Source organism: Gekko japonicus, unplaced genomic scaffold (assembly GCF_001447785.1).
Source record: "Gekko japonicus isolate JY-2015 unplaced genomic scaffold, Gekko_japonicus_V1.1 scaffold1955, whole genome shotgun sequence".
In the NCBI taxonomy this organism is placed as follows: Eukaryota; Metazoa; Chordata; class Lepidosauria; order Squamata; family Gekkonidae; genus Gekko; species Gekko japonicus.
The window spans coordinates 36,903-55,801 of record NW_015169232.1 but is presented as its reverse complement, the minus strand read 5'-3'; the positions used below and the strand labels follow the sequence as shown (position 1 = coordinate 55,801).

The 18,899-nt window shown below is 45.1% G+C and overlaps 1 protein-coding gene across 1 annotated transcript in view; it reads right to left on the bottom strand.

The window, feature by feature from the left end:
* Positions 1–18,899, bottom strand: part of LOC107114842 (hydrocephalus-inducing protein homolog) — a gene marked incomplete at its 5' end in the record, with an annotated part of 73,100 nt that overhangs the window by 17,723 nt on the left and 36,478 nt on the right. Inside the window, 10 exons of the mRNA XM_015416441.1 lie at positions 1,111–1,391; positions 2,497–2,655; positions 3,797–3,995; positions 6,047–6,216; positions 6,884–7,105; positions 7,613–7,817; positions 8,533–8,680; positions 10,609–10,774; positions 11,361–11,499; positions 17,577–17,789. Coding sequence (XP_015271927.1) covers positions 1,111–1,391; positions 2,497–2,655; positions 3,797–3,995; positions 6,047–6,216; positions 6,884–7,105; positions 7,613–7,817; positions 8,533–8,680; positions 10,609–10,774; positions 11,361–11,499; positions 17,577–17,789 — 1,902 coding nt within the window. The remainder of the gene's footprint in view (positions 1–1,110; positions 1,392–2,496; positions 2,656–3,796; positions 3,996–6,046; positions 6,217–6,883; positions 7,106–7,612; positions 7,818–8,532; positions 8,681–10,608; positions 10,775–11,360; positions 11,500–17,576; positions 17,790–18,899) is intronic.

The window sequence follows — 18,899 nt, the reverse complement described above, 5'->3', positions numbered from 1 at the left end:
GTCTGGTGCTGTGCCGAGAAGTATGAGTAGTCTCGGTCTATCGGGTGTAGGGACCTCCAGGTATCTATTAATCTGAATTCAGGAAAAAATCTAGATAGCCCTGTGCTTGTTCCTGTTTTAAGATACGAGTTAGTTTTACGCTTCACAGAGGACCTATCTAGTATTTTATCTGCAATGAAATTAAAGTCTCCACCTATGATCAACTCACCTTCTGTGAAGGCCTGTAACTCCGAAAAGGTGGATTTCAGAAAAGCAATTTGGTTCAGATTTGGGGCATATATTGATGCCAGTGTGAGTTTCCTGCTCTCTAGAGTGCCTTTAAGAAAGAGAAAGCAGCCCAGAGGATCTACTTTCATGCTGTTAACTGAGAAGTTGAGTGCTTTAGAGAACAATATCGCCACTCCTCTTGCTTTAGACGACCCTGGTGCCTGAAATTGTTGCGGAAACCAAGAAGATTTTAAAATAGGATGTTTATCAGATCTAGAGTGTAGAAACAGAATTGATGGCTTTGTAAGCTGCAACTGGCGTTAAGACCTTTCTTCGTTTGACCCAGGTGTTAAGACCTCTAATATTAACCAATTGAATTTTCAAAATGTTCATTATGAGTTAAAGAAGGAATGTTGGATTTTTGTAAGTTAGGGTGTGAAAGGTGATATTATTTAAATATGTGGTTAAGATGGCAAAGGTAGCACCTAAGAAAAGATGTTGTAGCTGTATTAATGCCAATCTGCAAGTGTTAGTTATAGGTAACCAAATTGTGTGTCTAAGCAACATGATGGGGCAGGATAGGTTTGGGAGAGGGTTTATTTGGAAGTGGAGATGGACCTCAGGCCAACTGCCATTGTTTAAGAAGATTTTACTTTAAATTATTTCCTACTCCCCTAGTTTTTTGGAGTAGGGGTCAAGATAAGAAATCTGTGACAATTAAAAGCTTGCATAGCCTACAAAGTGTTTTCTTTCCGGTTCTTTCCTTCCTGCAAAGGGTTACAAATGATCATGCTGAGCAGACTGAGCAGGAGGGAGACTGGCCACATTCAGTACAGGGCATAGTGGGAGCAGAACTGGAAAAGCCGAATGAAAAGAGCAACTTGCAAGGGCTGCTGTATTTACCCTACTCCGATGTCCCCCGTGTTCTGCATCATGATCCGTCGAGATGCCTGGCTCCGCTGCACCACTGCACCGAAAGGGACATGATTCTGGTCCAGGCTGACCTCAATGCCCTGACAGCAACCTTGCACCACAAAGAGGGACTGCAGAATTCCATGGCACTCAAGGAGGACCTCCTCTGTGAACTGCAGGATGCGGCTTTTGGGGCTGAAAGTGACCTCAACGCGGCAGGTGCCTCCTTTGGGCTTCAAGCTTATTTCACTAGAAGGAGACATAGTCAGAACCTGCCCAAAGAGAGGAGAATTTTTAGAGCCTTAAATGCCACCAGTGGAGCATTCCCACAGCTGCTCAGTGGCCCACTGCTCCACCCCCATTGGCTTCTCATTCAGGGGCAGACAGAAGGCAGCTCAGGATCTACTGGTAGATCCAGGGCTGAGTCATCTTAGATCTGCTAAAGCTGTTAACTCAGAAGCCCCGGGGGGGGGGGGTCTTCATTGCCCCATGTTCCCTGGTTTATATGTCCTTCTCAGACTGTGCCTGCTAATTCTCCCCTTCCAGATTTCCCAAAAGTTCCCACATTGCGAAATAACCCTGTGAATACCTTATGTGGAGAAGAGGAGAATGACGTATGCCACTTTGGGTCCCCACTGGAGAGAAAGGCAGGGTATAAATACTTCTTTACACAGGAGAGTGATTAAAATATGGAATTCACTGCCAGAGGATGTAGTGATGGCCACAGGAACAGACAGCTTTAAAAGGGGATCAGATAGATTCATGGAGGATAGGTCTATCTGTGGCTACTAGTGGTGGCTGAGGGGAACCTCCATGTTCAGAGGCACTAAACCTCTGAATCCCAGTGCCAGGACCAAGAGGAAATATTGGGGGAAGGCCTCGGCCTCAATGCCCTGCTGTTGGCCCTCCAGAAGAACTGGTTGGCCACTGTATGAAACAGGATGCTGGACAAGATGGCCCTCGGGTTTGATCTAGCAGGGCTCTTCTGTTCTGATAAAATAAACAAAATGTGACTGGCTGTGCCCCCCCAGGGGAGCCATTTTGCAAGTGGCTTGCCTTTAGAAGGAGACATTTTGCAAGTGGCTTCAATCAGTTGACCCTGAAGTTCCTCCTGCCCCACCAAATAGACCTTGCTATAGCTTGGTCCTGCTATGGTTGAGGCTTAGTTCTCACTGAAGTGCATCTGGACTGGACTATTTCAGAGGGGACACATATGGTTAAATGCAGCTCCATACAAAAAACTCCTTCCACAGTCTCTCAGGGAAATCTCATCAGCCCACAGCACTCTGTTTACTAGAAACATATTTCAATGTGTACCACATGATCAATACCAGGTAATCCCATGGCAGGAGAGAAAGAGGGGTTGTGAGGCCTTACCTTTGCTTCCTGCAACTCTGGCACAATGGACATAAAACTGAGGTTGAAGGAGACAAAGCAAACACTATTGTTCACTAAGGTAACTGTCTTCTTCACAGTGTGTCCTGGAGGAACAGCTCCATATTTCAACACTTTGTTTGGAGGTTGTAAAACATCAATCTGCAGTAAAGGAAAGGACACAGCAGGGGTTGCAATAGCAGAAAGCTACACATAATGGTGAAATGAATGGTGAAATTGTTCACATGACAAGAAATCGATGAGAGGAAAAGAATAACAATAAGAGCAGGAGACGGGAGAAGAAAGGATGGACTACGGTGTGAATGGAAGAACCTCTGTCTATATCACAAATTTTATTTTCTTCCAGGAAATCAAAGCATGATGTGAAATTATTGTGGTGTACTAGGTGTGCCACATGACGGAGTGAGCTCCCGTCTCTAGTTCCAGCTCCTGCCAACCCAGCAGTTCGAAAGCAAGAAATTGCAAGTAGATAAATAGGTACCACTTCAGTGGGAAGGTAACAGCATTCTGTGCGCCTTGGTGTTTAGTCATGCTGGCCACATGACCACGGAAATGTCTTCAGACAGTGCTGGCTCTTCGGCTTTGAAACGGAGATGAGCACCGCAACCCTAGAGTCGGATTCGACTGGCTATTGAGCAAGGGAACCTTTACCTTTTGATTAGGTGTTCAGTTTTGCCACAGGCAGGAACAGCTCATAATGGTTGAGTATTAATCGAATCTCAGTTGCCCCAAACAAGAGTTGCTGCTATTCCTTTTTGGAATGCCCCTGTGTCCTTCTGCTCACTAGATCTCAAAATGCCCTTTAAGGATAGTCAACCTCCCCATTGTCTTCCTTGGGCCCAGGGTATCTGCCTTATGGGATACTTTGTCTCCTTCCAATACAGATTTGGCTTACATGGTCAGAGATACCCAAGGGCTAATTTGGTTCTAACAACAGCACTGACATGGAATCTTAGAGCTTTTAACCTCACCTCCATATTGTCTATCTGCAGTCAGTAGGGATTGGCTCTGTCCAAATCTGCTTACCTCAGGTAATGACTGTGCTAATGCCTCATCTTGTACCCCAGGAAGAAAACAAAAGGGATCATCTAAAGTCTCAGATCTAACTGTGAAAGGAAGCAGTCTGGTACGAGCTGAACCTAGGAAAGCAAACTAATCTGTGAAGGAAAGAATGTCCTTGGGGCAACTGGTTTTAACAATCCAAAAGCTGAACCCCTGACTTTGCCTCTCGTAAGAACAGATTCTTGGAGCCTGAAGTTCTAGGCCTCTCATATAATCTCACCTTCATCTCAATTCCCTTTCCAAGAACTTCAACAGTCCTTTGTAAGAGGCCATTGATTTCAAAGGTGACAGCTTCATGGTAGGGAATGGCCTCTCGAGGATAGAAGGCGAATGGGATCTCTGCTTTTCCTCCAGGATTCAGCACTTCACCGTGGAAACCCACCTCAAGGTAAGGTGTGCTGGTGAACAAGCAGTCCAGGCTGTGAAGAGGCCGGAAGAAAACATGAACAACTTTACTAGAGAACGTCAAAGAGGTCTTTCTGTCTGGCCACTGACTAATCGGTCTGAGCCCTGTTTTGTCTCAGAGGTTCAGTGGAGGCTGACTTCACCTTCTGATGATGTCCTTCATCCCCTGAGTTGCTCTGATATCTGATTGTGCCCACTGCATCATCAGATTCTATGATCTTCTCCATTATAAAGGCTCTTTTCAGAGTCAAGGAGCACAGTGCCAGATGCATTTGGCTGAAACATCGTTGCTGGTGCCTTTATTAAACTAGAGCATGAAGGGAATCTCCTGAGGGAACCTCTGTTCAGCCACCATGGGGCAGGGAGGTACACATAATCAAGGGATAGGCCAAATTAGAGAGGGTATAACACTAGGGCCTGTTTCACACCTGTGTTCTCACAGTCTACTGATAGCTGACCAGCGTAAGCAAATGAGCCCTCACAGGCATATCACTTTCATGCCACATCAGGGTAGATTTCTGCCTTCAAAGACAGCAGCAACCTCCGCAGGTGGGGCAGACAATGGGGTATTGGACCAGAGGTAACACTAGTCTGACCACCGCATCCTGGCTCAGGAGATCTTGAAATCCCAAGCCCAGGGGGTTATTTCTGGGATGTTTGGCATTAGAGAAGTTTAGAGGAAGAGAACTGGGGAAGCATGCCCCCTAGAATTTAACAGAGCTTTATAGTATTTCAAACTTCTGCTTTTATTGACTTAGCAGATGTATTTATTTGTTGATTTTTACATTCCCATGAAGTTCCGTGCTGATCTCCAGGAATGTAATGGCTTGGAGAAGTTGCTGGATTGTACTTTTTACTCCTTGATGTTTTAAAAAATGCTTTTTGGAGTCTGAAAGCTGAATGTTTATGATTTTTACTGTTTTATTACATTGTTTCAATATGTTGTTCGCTGGCCCAGGAGCCATATGGATTGTGACATGGGACAGAAGGACTTAAACCAACAAACCGAATGTCCTTTCCCCCACCCAACTCCAGGGATCAGGAGACTCCAGAGGAGACATGTTATCCCGCTGCCGCCACCACCACCTTTGCTTCCTAAGTAAGAGAAGAACAGTAATCAAGGAGTCTGCATGGCACTTATCGGTTAGTCTGTTCAGCTTGAACAGAAGGCTTAGGGCGTGCAGTAATCATCCCTGACCATTCCATCTGTCGGGAGCAACCTGGGGAGCAACTGGACACTGCTGGCTTAGCAGCCTCCCATGGGGAGCCACTCAGGGCTGCAGACTGAGAGGGTTTCCAAAACTCCAGTGTATCTTCCCCAACACAAATGGCATGCTAAGGGAACAGAAGCTTCCAAGTCAGGCTTCGATTTTCAGTGGTTGACAGACAGCTCTGCTGCTTCCACACACACCCTTTCCCCTGCTGGATTCTGCTCAGGCTCAAAGACTCATTGCTCCCTGCTAGGTTCACCAGCATTGGGTTGGGAAAGACCTGGAGAACTTGGGGGTGGAGCCTGAGGAGGGTGGGGTTTGGGGAGGGGAATGACCTCAACAGGGTATAATGCCATAGAGACCACCTTCCAAAGCAGCCCTTTTCTCCAGATGAACTGATCAATGTTGCCTGGAGATCAGTTGTAATCCTAGGAGGCTTCACCTGGAGGTTAGCAGCTCTACTTGCTGACTCTTTAGGCTGCCACTGGTACAGCATCTCAACACTGTCAGAGCTGTGCATCAGAAAGGAAACCTCCAGTTTGGTGTAGTGGTTAAGTGTGCGGACTCTTATCTGGGAGAACTGGGTTTGATTCCCCACTCCTCCACTTGCAGCTGCTGGTGTGACCTTGGGTCAGTCACAAGTTCTTTCAGAGGTGCTCTCGAAAAGAGCAGTTTCTGTCAGAGCTCTCTCAGCCCCACCTACCTCACAGGGTGTCCGTTGTGGGGAGGGGAAGGGAGATGGTAAGCCACTCTGAGTGAAGGGCGGGGTATAAATCCAATCTCCTCCTCCTCCACTTATATTACTGTGGGCAGGGAAGGCCCACCCAGTCCTGGCGAACAGCCCTCCAGCTTACCTTACAACTTTGTCATCCTTATTTGTGACTGTCAGGACTCGTTTGGGAATGGGCATCCCAGCATGGTAGATGAAGCAGTTTCCAAAGTCAACTTTGGTGAAGGAGAAATGGATGCTGGGAGATACAGCTGTACCTTGGAGTGCACAAATAAATGTGGGGCCATGGCTGATCTGTGAGGAGAGGAACCACCAGAAGCCAGGTTGGCCTTTTTGACATGACAAGCTATTTCAGGAAAGCAGGAAAGACAGGGAAGAACATCTTGGCCAACTGCAGCACCTCGCTGAACAATTCTTTTTCCCCTTTCCCTCGGTCATGTATTGCTATCATACTTGGACCTGTGGCCCGTAAGCATTGCAGATTGCCTTTGGTGAGCCAGCTGTGGAATACTGGCCCAGCCTGCTGAGATAGTGAGTCAGTTGACTTGTTTGTTGGTTGGTGTATTTATATTGACTTTATGAGGTGCTTTGGGGAGACATATATGATGAACGTTTCCAGTGTAGAAACAGCTTCTGACTCACAAGCAAAGAGGCAGCTTCTTGCCTCTTTAGACAGGCTTCCTCTGGCTGTTTGGGCAAGGGAAAACAGAAGAGGAGAAAGGAGGAAACAGTCCAGGAAAGAAGCATGCAGCACATGAAACATTTGTTCATAGCATTCTGCTGAAGTTTTATGAAACAGGCTCATTTCTGCAGTCAGTGAGTAGCCAGTCAGAAATGCCCTATAAATGACCAAACTTTGCTTTCCTGAGGTATCGCTGTAATCCTCTACCAAAAGCACCTGCAGGGCTTTGAAAGCTTTCTGTGACCAGCACAAGGGAAATCCCACAAACCCCTTTCTTACCTGTAGTCTGAGCTCAACATCCTTTAAGGTACATGTTTTCAGTGGGTGAAATGACAATACGCTCTCAATCCGTTCCCCGGGTTCCACCTTGCCACTATTCGGAGAGATGGCAAAATATCGCTGCAATGCTTTAGTGTTGTGGAACTCCCAGGTGAAGGTGAAGTTGAATTTCCCAGTGTTCAGGATATAGAAGGTATACTGAGCATAATCATTCACTTGCATCTGTCCGGGGAGCAGAGGGAAGGGAAAGCATCAATAGTCAAGCACTACTGCAGCTTCACTGAGTACAAGCCCAGCCTGATTGCCCAAGACTCTCACCATCCACTTAAAAAAATTAAACTAAAGCAAGCTATAAACCCCTAGTCAGTGAACCTTCTGTTGTGGGGGAAAGTTCCAGAAGACAGAAGCTTTGTCAAGGAGCATCCAAGCACTGTCACCATGCGAGATGTTCAAATCAACCTCAGCTTCGTTTCCATTTCCCCCCACATATAAAAGCCACAACACTGATGTTCAGGTACTGTCTTATAAAGGCTGCTTCTTTAGAAGTGGAGATGGGTGTAGTGGGATGGAAGTTCCACCACGTTAACACTGCATATATTATGTCCAATTCTAATCACCTTGGAGAAACTAGATGGCTCAGAAAAAGTCCACAGGTACTATTGGAGTAAAGTGCCACCACTGAATGAGTGAATGGGGACCTTGAGTCTCCTGGCTTTTCTGCTTTCTCACCTCTTTAAAGTGGATGGTGTTCACCTGGTCAGAGTCCAGCTCAATAGTCACGTTACTTTCTTCGTACTTCACGGTCAAATTCATTGTGTGGCCAGTGGCCTTGACATTCAAGCAAAGAGGGTGGGTCTTCCTGTTGACATCGCAGATCAGGTTAAAGTTTACTTCCCCTTCCAGCGTTGGCATGAAGCTGATATTAACAGGAACCCTGGTGAGAAAGCATGGAGTGTGCTAAGAAAATGCTTCACCTTATGATAGCTGTGGTGGCTCAAGTGGTTAAGACACTGAACTGCAGGCTGTGGAAGGTTGGTAGTTCAGCAGTTCGAGACCCGAGTGTGCCGCATGACGGGGTGAGCTCCCGTCTCTTGTCCCAGCTCCTGCCAACCTAGCAGTTCGAAAGCAAGAAATTGCAAGTAGATAGATAGGTACCACTTCAGTGGGAAGGTAACAGCGTTCCGTGCACCTTGGTGTTTAGTCATGCCGGCCACATGATCACGGAAATGTCTTCACACAGTGCTGGCTCTTCAGCTTTGAAATGAAGATGAGCACCGCAACCCTAGAGTCGGATTCGACTGGCTTTCGAGCAAGGGAACCTTTACCTTTACCTTTTTATGATAGCCAGATCCTGTAGGATGCTGACAATAGTCAAACCTTTCTGTTGCTGGAGCACTTCTGTTGCTGCAGGGCAGCATATGAGTGATGAAGAGCCATTAATTCTACAGGGAAGACCAAGAACAAACTCCACAGGATCAGAAACAAGTGTTCTGAAGCTAAAATCTGCCTTTTCTAGCTGCAGAATTTGGAGGGGCTTTTTTAAACGTGCAAAGTCTAACCACTGGAAAAACCTGCAGTGCTTTGAAATGACTGAAGCCCCTGACACTTGGCATACAGATTCTCATTGTCCTGGGCAACTTCCACCATACCTGGAACAAGGTGGAATGGAGCCTTCCATGGGCTGTAGTTTCAGACAGTTGATCCGTCCCTCTGAAAAGCGGGAGCTCTCTCTGAAAGCAAAACTGAAGGTTTCATTTTCATTGTTGATAATATGGATGCTGTCACGTGCCTCGTGTCCTTAGGGAGGTCAAAGGAACAGCACAAGTTAGGCTTTTCTGTCAGTACACTCTGGATGGACACACACACATTGAGTGATCTTTATTCAGAGACTCTCTTGTTGGTTATTTTGTAAAAGAAAAGCAGAAGGGACTCAGTTCATTATTTGTTTAAAGATTAAAACTAGTAAAAAGAACTTTTTAAAAAATAGCTGGAAAGGAAAAATAGCAGAAAAGCTGGAAAATAGGCCAAATTGTAACAGGTTGCTTTGGCCAAGCCAGGAATCTTTTTTCCCTCCTCATTTTTTGCTAGTTGATTATTTGAGGACCATTTTTGTAGTAGTAGATACAGAGGTTCCCAAACTTTTATTTGGCCTACCGCCCCCTTTTCACCCCCCTGGACATCTACCTTTAAGAAGTTGACAAAAAGATGCAGTTTGTGGATCTGCACCTGGACCGTTCCAGCCCACCTGCATCGTTCCAGTGCCCCTGAGAGGGTGGTATTGCCCACTTTGGGAACCAGTGCATCAAAAAGACTTGAAATCCAGTGTTGATATTTGATTCTTATAAGTGGCACATAAGAAGTTACTTCAAAGACACTTTTGTCATGATGTACATGCTAAACATGTGTGTTCTGTTGTACTTTTTGTAACCTTTGTAGGAAGTTCCCCAGCTAGTCAGGGAAAGTCCACGATCTCTTTTATATTTAATAATTATGTCATTGAAGAAAGTAGAATTAATTGTTTTTTAATTATCAGTAAGTTTTAAATATAGCCTTTTAAAAATCTTGCTTGAGTATATAATGAGCATTATCAGATATAGCTTTGCACGCCTGTGTATGATCTCAAAAAATCACTTTGAGAACCAATCACTTATCTACAGAATCATCGCACGATCAAGTTATAAAGATTTATATAAGCTAGTGTCTGTCACCTTATCTATAAAAAGTGTCACACAAGGAGTTGACCAGGCTTCTGTGAAAGGACTGTCAAAAGGCTGTAGATGAGATTTCTCTCTGTGTGAATGCTGGGCTTCCAAAGCTTTCTAAAGCATTCTGAGACAGTTATTTGAAATCTGATTTGCTTTAAAGCTGATATATTCAATTATGTTTCAGAAATTATTTTCCTTGTATGTAGTTTTTCAGTATTCATGGAGTTAACTTGCACTGGTATCTATTTTTATTATCTTGTCTTTAAAAAAAGAGTTGTGTCTTTTTTCAAAAAAGTGGGAAAGATAGCCAAGGGGGGGCAAGGCAAATGTTTCTATATCCGCTCTGTATTTTAGACTTCCCTGTTGTTCTATACTTGTGTTTTCTCCTGCACCTTATGCTTCATTACATAATTCTTTCAGTTCACAGAGCAGTAAGATACACACACATGCAAATATCAATTGAATTCCTTTAATTGTAGTCTTACTGGAATCTCAGTGAAGCCTTATCTGGTTAAACTAGAATGATCATGGGAGGGAAGGCTGCATGGTATAGCCTGATATCATCAGATCTTGGAAGCTAAGCAGGGTCGGTACTTGGATGGGAGACCACCAAGGAAGATTCTGCAGAGGAAGGCCAAGGCAAACCACCTCTGCTTCTCACTTGCCTTGAAAGCCCCTTGCTAGGGTCACCATAAGCCAGCTGCAACTTGATGGCACTTTATACACACGCACACACATACTGAATGACCGTACCAGGCTGTCTGAATGGAGGGATCTGTTTGACAGAAGGCTGGCTGCCCATACTGTGGAGCTGTGATTAGGAAAGTGGCCCAGACTTAGTTGCAGGAGTTGCTACGTACCAGCAGGGCTCAGTGGATTGACCCCCTAGACATTCGTACTGTCAACACTCGGCTTTTCTGCTGCTATCATAAGCACTAAATGCTTCTCTTGTCAAAGAGCTTCCTCCTGCTCTATTGCTTAATGAAAAGAAGTGCCCCCCCCACCTATAATGACCCTTACCAATCAAGAGTGAGTGGAAGTTGATGTGGTATCTCTCCAGAGATACAGCAGGGTCCGTGGTGTGGCCCACCAAGAGGAATGGGACAGAAATGCTGTGTTCGGGGATTGTGAACATCCAAAAGGATTCTGTGACACCCAGATGTTTGGGGAAGAATTCAAATATGACCTGCAGATGAAAAGACAGACATATCTTTCCTTACTCTGCAGGCTGCTCTGGAACACACCTGCTGCTGCTTTTGGCATTTTATAACTGCTCTCAGTCTGAGCCAACGTCACTTTTTAAAATGTTAATCACACAGAGTACAGGAACAGCGTAGTGGTTAGGGGTGCCGGACTAGGATCTGGGAGACCCAGGCTTGAATACCCACTCTGCCTTGGAAGCTTGCTAGGTAACAAGCTTGCCGGGTCAATTTGGGCCAGTCGTATACTCCCAGCCTAGACTACCTCATGGGGATGTTGGGAGGATAAAATGGAAAAGGGGAGAACTCTGAAGAAAAATGGAGGAGACAAGGATGCTAAAAGCCACATCGGGTCCTCATTCAAAATAAAAGTGGGGTACAAATGAAGTAATACAAACAAACCCATGGGTCTCTGATCACGTAAGCCATGTTTACCGTGTTTAAGGGGCATCGCTGAAGGAACAGGTAAAACAGATGGCCACGGAGGAAGGATCAGAGATGCGGCCTGTTGGCCTTGAAGAAACAGGCTGTGATTTCAGCCGGGCATTTTCCCCTCTGCCCTCTCCCACTCACCTCAACTCTTTTCTCAGATCGGAGCTGACCCTTCTCAGTAAAGCAGACAAAGGCGGCTTGTTCTTGTCTCTCCTCCTGCTGCTCACAGGTCCAGTGGAAAGTGTAAGGGGCATTGGTGGGGTTCGTGATTGCAAAGCTCCTGGCCGTAACAAAGAGGAAGTGGCATCATAAACTCTCCTTCTGACACCTGAGTCACGCAGTCAAATGCTTTGCACACAACTGATGAAGTAATGCAATTATATTTAAAGGCTTCCATATATCACGAAGACCTTAACACAAAATGTCTTCTTCGGGGACATTAAAAATAGTTGACAGTTTAATAATTTAAAAGGTTATCATTCATGCTGCCCTTAATACTTTCATTTTTTAATTCCCTATTATAATAACAAAATAGCCTCCAAAAAAGCAGGGGTTTCTTCACTCTTTTTTATTTATTTACAAGAACGCTGTCCTACTTTTCTGCCCTCATGGGGCCACCAAGGCAGGCACCAAATTAAAACATACACATTAAAATGTTGTCCGAAGAGCCATTAAAACCAACATGCAAATACATAATTAAAACAAGTTAAAAACAAAGCTTAGAATAAGTACAAAAGATAAAAACAACAGTGAAAATATTGGAGAGGAAGGAAGGATCACTAGGGTATGCCAAGTACGACAAAATGTCTTCACCTGCTGGCAGATGTCAACAGAAGAGGACAGGTGAACCTCCTTGGGGAGAGAGTTTCAGAGTTTTGCTGCCACTACTAAGAAGGCCCTCTCCCAAGTTGCCACATGACCCACCTAATCTCTGAAGGGGGCTGGCACACAAAGCAGGCCCTTTGAAGATGATGGCAATGGTTGGGTAAGGTTTATAAGGGAGTAGGTGATACTTCAGGTATGTTGGTTCCAACCATATAGGACTTTAAATGTCAGCATCAGCACCTTGAATTGTGCTCAGAAACAAATTGGGAGCCAGTGTAGATGGAACAAGACCGAAGTGAAATGGTCCGCCCAACCCAACCCACAGCCAGCGTGGTGTAATGGTTAAGAGTGGGGCTTGATTCCCCATTTCTCCTCCATATGAAGCCAGCTGGGTGACCTTGGGTCAGTCACAGTGTTCAGAGCTCTCTCAGCCCCACCTACCTCACAGAATTTCTGTTGTGGGGAGAGGAAGGGAAGGCGATCGTAAGCTGTTTTGAGACTCCTTCAGTTAGTGAAAGGCAGGGTATAAAAACCGACTCTTCTTTTCAACACTCTGACTACAGAATCCTGCTCCATCTGAAGTTTCTGAACACTTTTGAAGGGCAGCCCCATATGGAGTGCACTGCACAGTAATCAAATCTTGATGTAACCAGGGCATGCACCACAGTGGCTAGTTATTTTCTGCCCAGGAAACGCTGCAGCTGGCTAACCAATCAAAGCTGGTAAAAGGCACTCCTGACCGCAGCTGTCTCCTGCTTATCCAGCAGTAGGCTTGGGTAGACTATGGACCTTTCCTTTCATGCAACTGCATCCAGAATGGGTGACATTGCAGGGCCCTTTTTAATTAATGCAGTTCATAAAATTCACGGGCCTAGAAACATGAAACTGTCCGGAACGTTTGAGTGGAACTCTGCGGCTGTCACGTGTTTACGCGTTTATGTGCATATCACTAAGAATTTTTTAAATGGCCCCCTCTCGGGATGGTCTGATGTCAGACCATCCCAACAGGCTGATTGCGCAATGGAACGATCAGATGGGGAAAAATCTGTCAGTGGCCCATCAGGAAGCAAAAACACTGGACTTTCACCAGTATCTTTTAAGTACGGCTCCATAGCGCGGCAAAACGGGATGATCACGGAAGAGGCACATTTCCCAGATGTTGCTGTCTGTTCATTACCTTTAAATCTACCAGGCACTTGTGCCTGGCACGGATCTAAAGACCTGTCTGATTGGGACCTGAATGAACTGAAAAGTATCCCAAACAACTGAAGAAGTTGGCACCTTGGCACCACCTGACCCTGTCATTGCTAATGTAGAGTTCAAGTCTGAATGGACATGAGAGGTTTTATCCACAGTAACATTCACACTCACTGATTCAAATCAATTAATCTATTAAACTTCAGTATATTTACCTAACAAGTAAGTCTTCTAAAGCTGCCCACACTGAATGACTCCGTTATTCAGCATACCAAAGTGACTATTGTCCCAGTAAGAATCTCCCTACTGTCTTCTGGCAAATACTGGGGTAAGCAAATCCTTCCCAGGGTTTTTTGTTTTTTTTAACCAGAACATTTTATTCGTATTCAACCATAAAGTATAACAACAAACAGCAAAAGTTACAGAAATCCACTTATCCTACCAATGCAATCAAATATAAAATCAAAGAGAGGTTCCACGGACCAAAGCCATAAAGGTCATAGAAACATTAACCCAATAACAACAACTTATACTTCGCATTGTAAATAGTTTTCCAGTCAAAATCGTCAAAAGTGAGTTTTTCGATAATGGGACGGCAACTTTGAACTACTTTCAATTGGACATCAAAAACAAGGTAAATGAGACAAGGAAGAATTGGAACACAAGCACCTCCGAATATGGATGATGACAGCAACACCCTTGGGGGATGAGTCACTGGCCCCAAATCCTTGTAGGCTAGAAGCTCTCATTCCCAGCTGTACTGGGTTAGATTTATCTCCCTTGTAGCTGATAACACTCAAAAAAGTAGTCAAAATATGGAAGCAGTTTCCGGTTTCGACGGAGGAGGACGCAGGGACTTGGAGCTCTGAGCGTCCGACTATTCTTTTACCTCAAATAAGGTCCAAATATCGACCAAAGCTCTTACATGAAGAAAGAGCTTTAGCAGGGGACTTGGGCTTTCCACTCAGAGACGTGGCAGCTCTCTGAGAGCAAGGAAAGCTGTCCTGAGGCAAGGAGGTGAAAGGACCCAAGACGGCGAGAAGAATCGTCCGCCTGGGATTAGCCGAGAAACGAGACAACCAACGGGGGACAAACAGAAAAAAAAGAACGACTGGCCGAAGCTAAGTATTACCATAAAACAGTAATATATCCAAAACTAACACAGTTCAGGACTAAGGATATTTCTAATTAAACTAACGTGTTAAAAACGGGGTGAAACTGGAAAGTAGCGTTGGATTTAATTAGGCTGCAACAAGATACTCAGTAAGAGCTAAAACAGGAGGGGGAAGAACGCGGAACTAAAATATAATTGGGAAAATATAGGAAACTAATAACAGATATAGACTATATAGGTCAAAAATAGGAAGTGATATATGTTCATTACCTACAGCTGTTGGTATTTATCCCTTTAAAAGATCCAAGTGGAGAGTGACCTGACCGGTAAGGAGCGGCTCGAGTGAGGTGTCGACCAGGAAGGAGGCGCGGCTCATCGGCGAGATCGGGGAGGAAGCCGCTGGCAACGGAGCGATACTGCGCCGGCGCCGAGAAGCGCAACCTACGTGGGGCGAGCGTCGTTTGCGTCCTTCGAGTGCTGTGCACGTTTGGAGAAGCCCTGATTACGTCGAGAGACGGCGTTTGCGTCGAGGGAGGCTTAAGTCCAGGGGAGCGCTGCTGCGCCTGCGTTGAATATACGTCTGGAGAAGTGTTAATTGCGTGGGGAGAGCGACGTTTGCATCCACCTAGTGCCGTGTTTGACTGGAGCTGCGCTATTTGCGTTGAGAGACTGCGTATGCAGTGAGAGAGACCTAATTAACACTAGAAAATCAACGGGTCCGCCTGATAGAGACTGAAGAACAGGAGTATCGGTGTAGAGGTGCAAGGGAAGTGATTTAAAGGCATAGTAACACTGAAAAATATATATATATATATATGGTACAAATACTTAGTAAGGGGAAAAAAGTGCTGAGGAACGTAAGTAGTGATTAGTAATTGAAAACAGAACAGTCAACTACTACCACTAAATACTTATTTAATACTATTTAATACTAACTCGAGGAGCTAAATAAAATGGCATCAGGCACGCAGAAAAAAATAGGAACACCACCATCTAGCCAAGGGAGCGGTTTAGCCCAATTAAAGGCGGGCACCCAACTAGTATCACTGTCAGATCTGCAAATGATAATGTCAAATTATCTTCAACAAGCGGCACAACAGACAGGAGAAGCTATTAAAAAAGAGATAGAGCCACTGCGTGAAAAAATTAATGAAATTTCAGAGAAATTAAAATCAGACACACTGGAGATAAAGGCAGATATTAAAAAAATCATTGAAAACACAACAGTGCTAGAAGAAAAGGTCGAAGATATGGATCAAGAAGTTCAGGAGGTTAAAACAAAGGTGGACATGTTAGAGCAAACAATGATTGTACTAGAAATGGAAAAAGCTGAAACTATGCTGCGATTTCAAAATGTAAGTGAGAAAGTAGAAAGAGACCTAAAAGAAGTATTAGTGAAAACAATGGTTGAACAATTGGAGTTGGAAAATGAAAAAGAAATCTATGAGGATATAGAAACGATACAACGAAAAAATTCTAATTATACGAGAAAACACAAACTCCCAAGAGAGGTACACGTTAAATTCCACAAGAAAAAAATGAGAGATCAAATTATACACACAGTAAATGATAAAAAAATAATAATAATGGGAGCGGAAGTAAAAGTGCTTAAAGAAATTCCCTGGAGGGTGAGGGAGAAACGCCGCTACTATGACATACTTACTAGCCTCTTGAGGGAAAACCAAATACAATATAGATGGTTGGTACCTGAAGGTGTTTTATTTACCTATAAAACACGAAGATTCAGAATAGATTCCATTTTCAAACTGGAAAACTTCCTTGAGAAGGAAGGGGAAGACCTGGGCTGGCAGAGAGTTAGAAAAGAAGAGAAAGAAGAAGAAGAGAAAAGTAATAAACAAGCCAGCGCAACAGGCCGAGATGAGGATCTGGGAACGCAAGGAATAGAAGTTTACAAGGAAAAAAAGAAACAGCAACTAAGATACAAAACGGAATCCCAAATAAGAACCAGATTGCAATTGAGGAATATAGTAAAGGCAAAAAAAGATACACAAGATGGCCACTAAAAAATTATCCTTATTGTCGGTGAATGTTAACGGGCTGCTGAATAGCCCACAGAGAAGGAAAAAAAATTTTCATCAAGTAACAAAATTAAAATTAAGTATAGTATGTTTACAGGAAACCCATATTAAAGAAGTACATAATAAATATCTGGACTGCAAAAAACTTGGGAGCAACCTTTTACCATCTTCAGCTGATCAGGCAGTTAGTTCCCTTCCTCGAACACAATGACCTGGCAAAAGTTACCACTATGGTCACCTCGAGACTAGACTACTGTAATGCTCTCTATATGGGGATGCCCTTGTCCCAAATCCGGAAACTGTAGCTGATGTAAAACGCGGCAGCCAGGCTGCTGATGGGCCTCTCTATACGAGAGCACATTCGGCCTGTGCTGAAGGATTTCACTGGCTGCCTATAGCATACCAGATTAGTTTCAAGGTGCTGGTTTTGACCTTTAAAGCCCTATATGGTCAGGGGCCTGCCTACCTGGCTGCCTTTCCCCATATGTTCCCCAGAGACACTGAGGTCAGGGTCACAAAACTGCCTGGCTCTCCCTGGGCCGAAAGACGCCAGATTGGCCTTGACCAGGGACAGGGTCTTTTCAGTGGTGGCTCCATACTGGTGGAATGAGCTCCCAGAAGACATCAAGGCCCTGTGGGATCTTTTACAGTTCCGCAGGGCCTGTAAAACGGAGCTCTTCCACCAGGCCTTCGATTAGGAGCCGCCACTAGCACCAACACATGGACAACATCTGAACTGCTAACAACTGAACAGTTAAGGCCCCCATGTTCAGAACAACAAGAACAGCTAATGACATGGGTATGGCCACAGTGTACTCTTTACCATCTGACATAACCTTGGAGACGCTTCCGCCTTCTAGATGCAACAGCACTTTACTTATAAATGTGATTGCTTGATTGAATTTTAGATTTTTGCTTTTTGCTTTGTCGATGTATCCATGTTTTACTGTATTTATTCTGTTATTTTTAACCTGTTGTAAGCCGCCCTGAGCCGGCCCATTTGGGGAGGGCGGAATATAAATCGAAAGTATAAATTAAAAAACAAAATAAATAAATAAATTGGGTGACAACCCAGCTGAGCTAGCCAAGGCCAGTTTGGCTTTTCTAGCTGGTGAGAATCACCCAGAATGCCAACAGATTTTTCAAGTCAGATGCTGGAATAGAATGCCAACGGATGCTCACTTGGTGTTTCTAAGGTGCACTCCTAGGGATGCGAATTCAATCACTTTTGTGCTCGGATCCAGGGCTGCCCCCCCAGGTCCTCGCAGGTCTGAATTGCGTCTGTTTGCAGTGATGTAATCGGAGTCTTCCAGTTCAAAATGGCAGTAAGGCAGGAGGCTCTTCCCCTTTACAGCCACCGCTGGGCCTTCCTCTTCAGGCTTCAGGTTATAAATACTGAAAAGAAAAAAGTCCAGCAGTATCAAGCAAATGCCAATCAGCCTTCCCACCCATGGGCTTATATACCATTTCCCTTTTCCATATGATAAATAAGTATAATATGGGGATGCCCTTGTCCCAAATCCGGAAACTGTAGCTGATGTAAAACGCGGCAGCCAGGCTGCTGATGGGCCTCTCTATACGAGAGCACATTCGGCCTGTGCTGAAGGATTTCACTGGCTGCCTATAGCATACCAGATTAGTTTCAAGGTGCTGGTTTTGACCTTTAAAGCCCTATATGGTCAGGGGCCTGCCTACCTGGCTGCCCTGATTTTTTTTTCTTTTAGCATTTTTGTGCACACGTGGGGACTGGCCCACGTGTGCACAAACCTCCCCCTCTCCCCCAAGTGCCCCCGGAGCGCTGATTTAGCGATCCGCACTCCGGGGGCAACTTGGCTATTAGATATATAGATGAATCAAGTGTGGTTATATTAGGCCTCTCTCTGCTCAACTTCTTCCTCTTTCCTCCTTTCCTTCTGTGATTTTCAGTAATAAGGGTGTTTTGTTTCTATTATTGTATCTGCAAAGAAAAGTTCTGTCAGTCTTTAAGGTTCCACTGGATTTCTGTTTTGTTTTGCTAAAATAAACGAACGTGGCTACCAGGCCCGTAGCCAGGATTTGTTAAATCAGGGGCACCTTTAAATAATTCAGGGGGCACTGAAATTAAAATAAAAAGGTTTCGAATCAGGGCCTTCCAAAGAGTTGCCTTCCAGCCCCGACTGAGTCCTGGTGCGCTGGGGGGGGGGCGGGTTTTGAAGTTCCTTGCGCTCCAGGCCTGAAGAATGAGTCGTCATCCTGGAGACCTGGGATGAAGGAGCATGCCCACCCAGTCTGTGGTCAGACACCCTACCTCCAGGGGCCCCACTTCCCGCTCCAGAAAGAGGGTCCGCAGCCCCCACCGCACCCACTCACCGTCCCATCCCGACTGTCAGTGCCCGGGCGGGCGGGCAGGCAGGCAGGGGCACACATTTGCTCTGCCCGGCGTGGGAGGGACTGGCTGGGGACGGAGACAGCGAGGCAACAGCGGGAGCAGCCCAGCCGGGGGCAAAGGAGAGCACCATGGTGTGA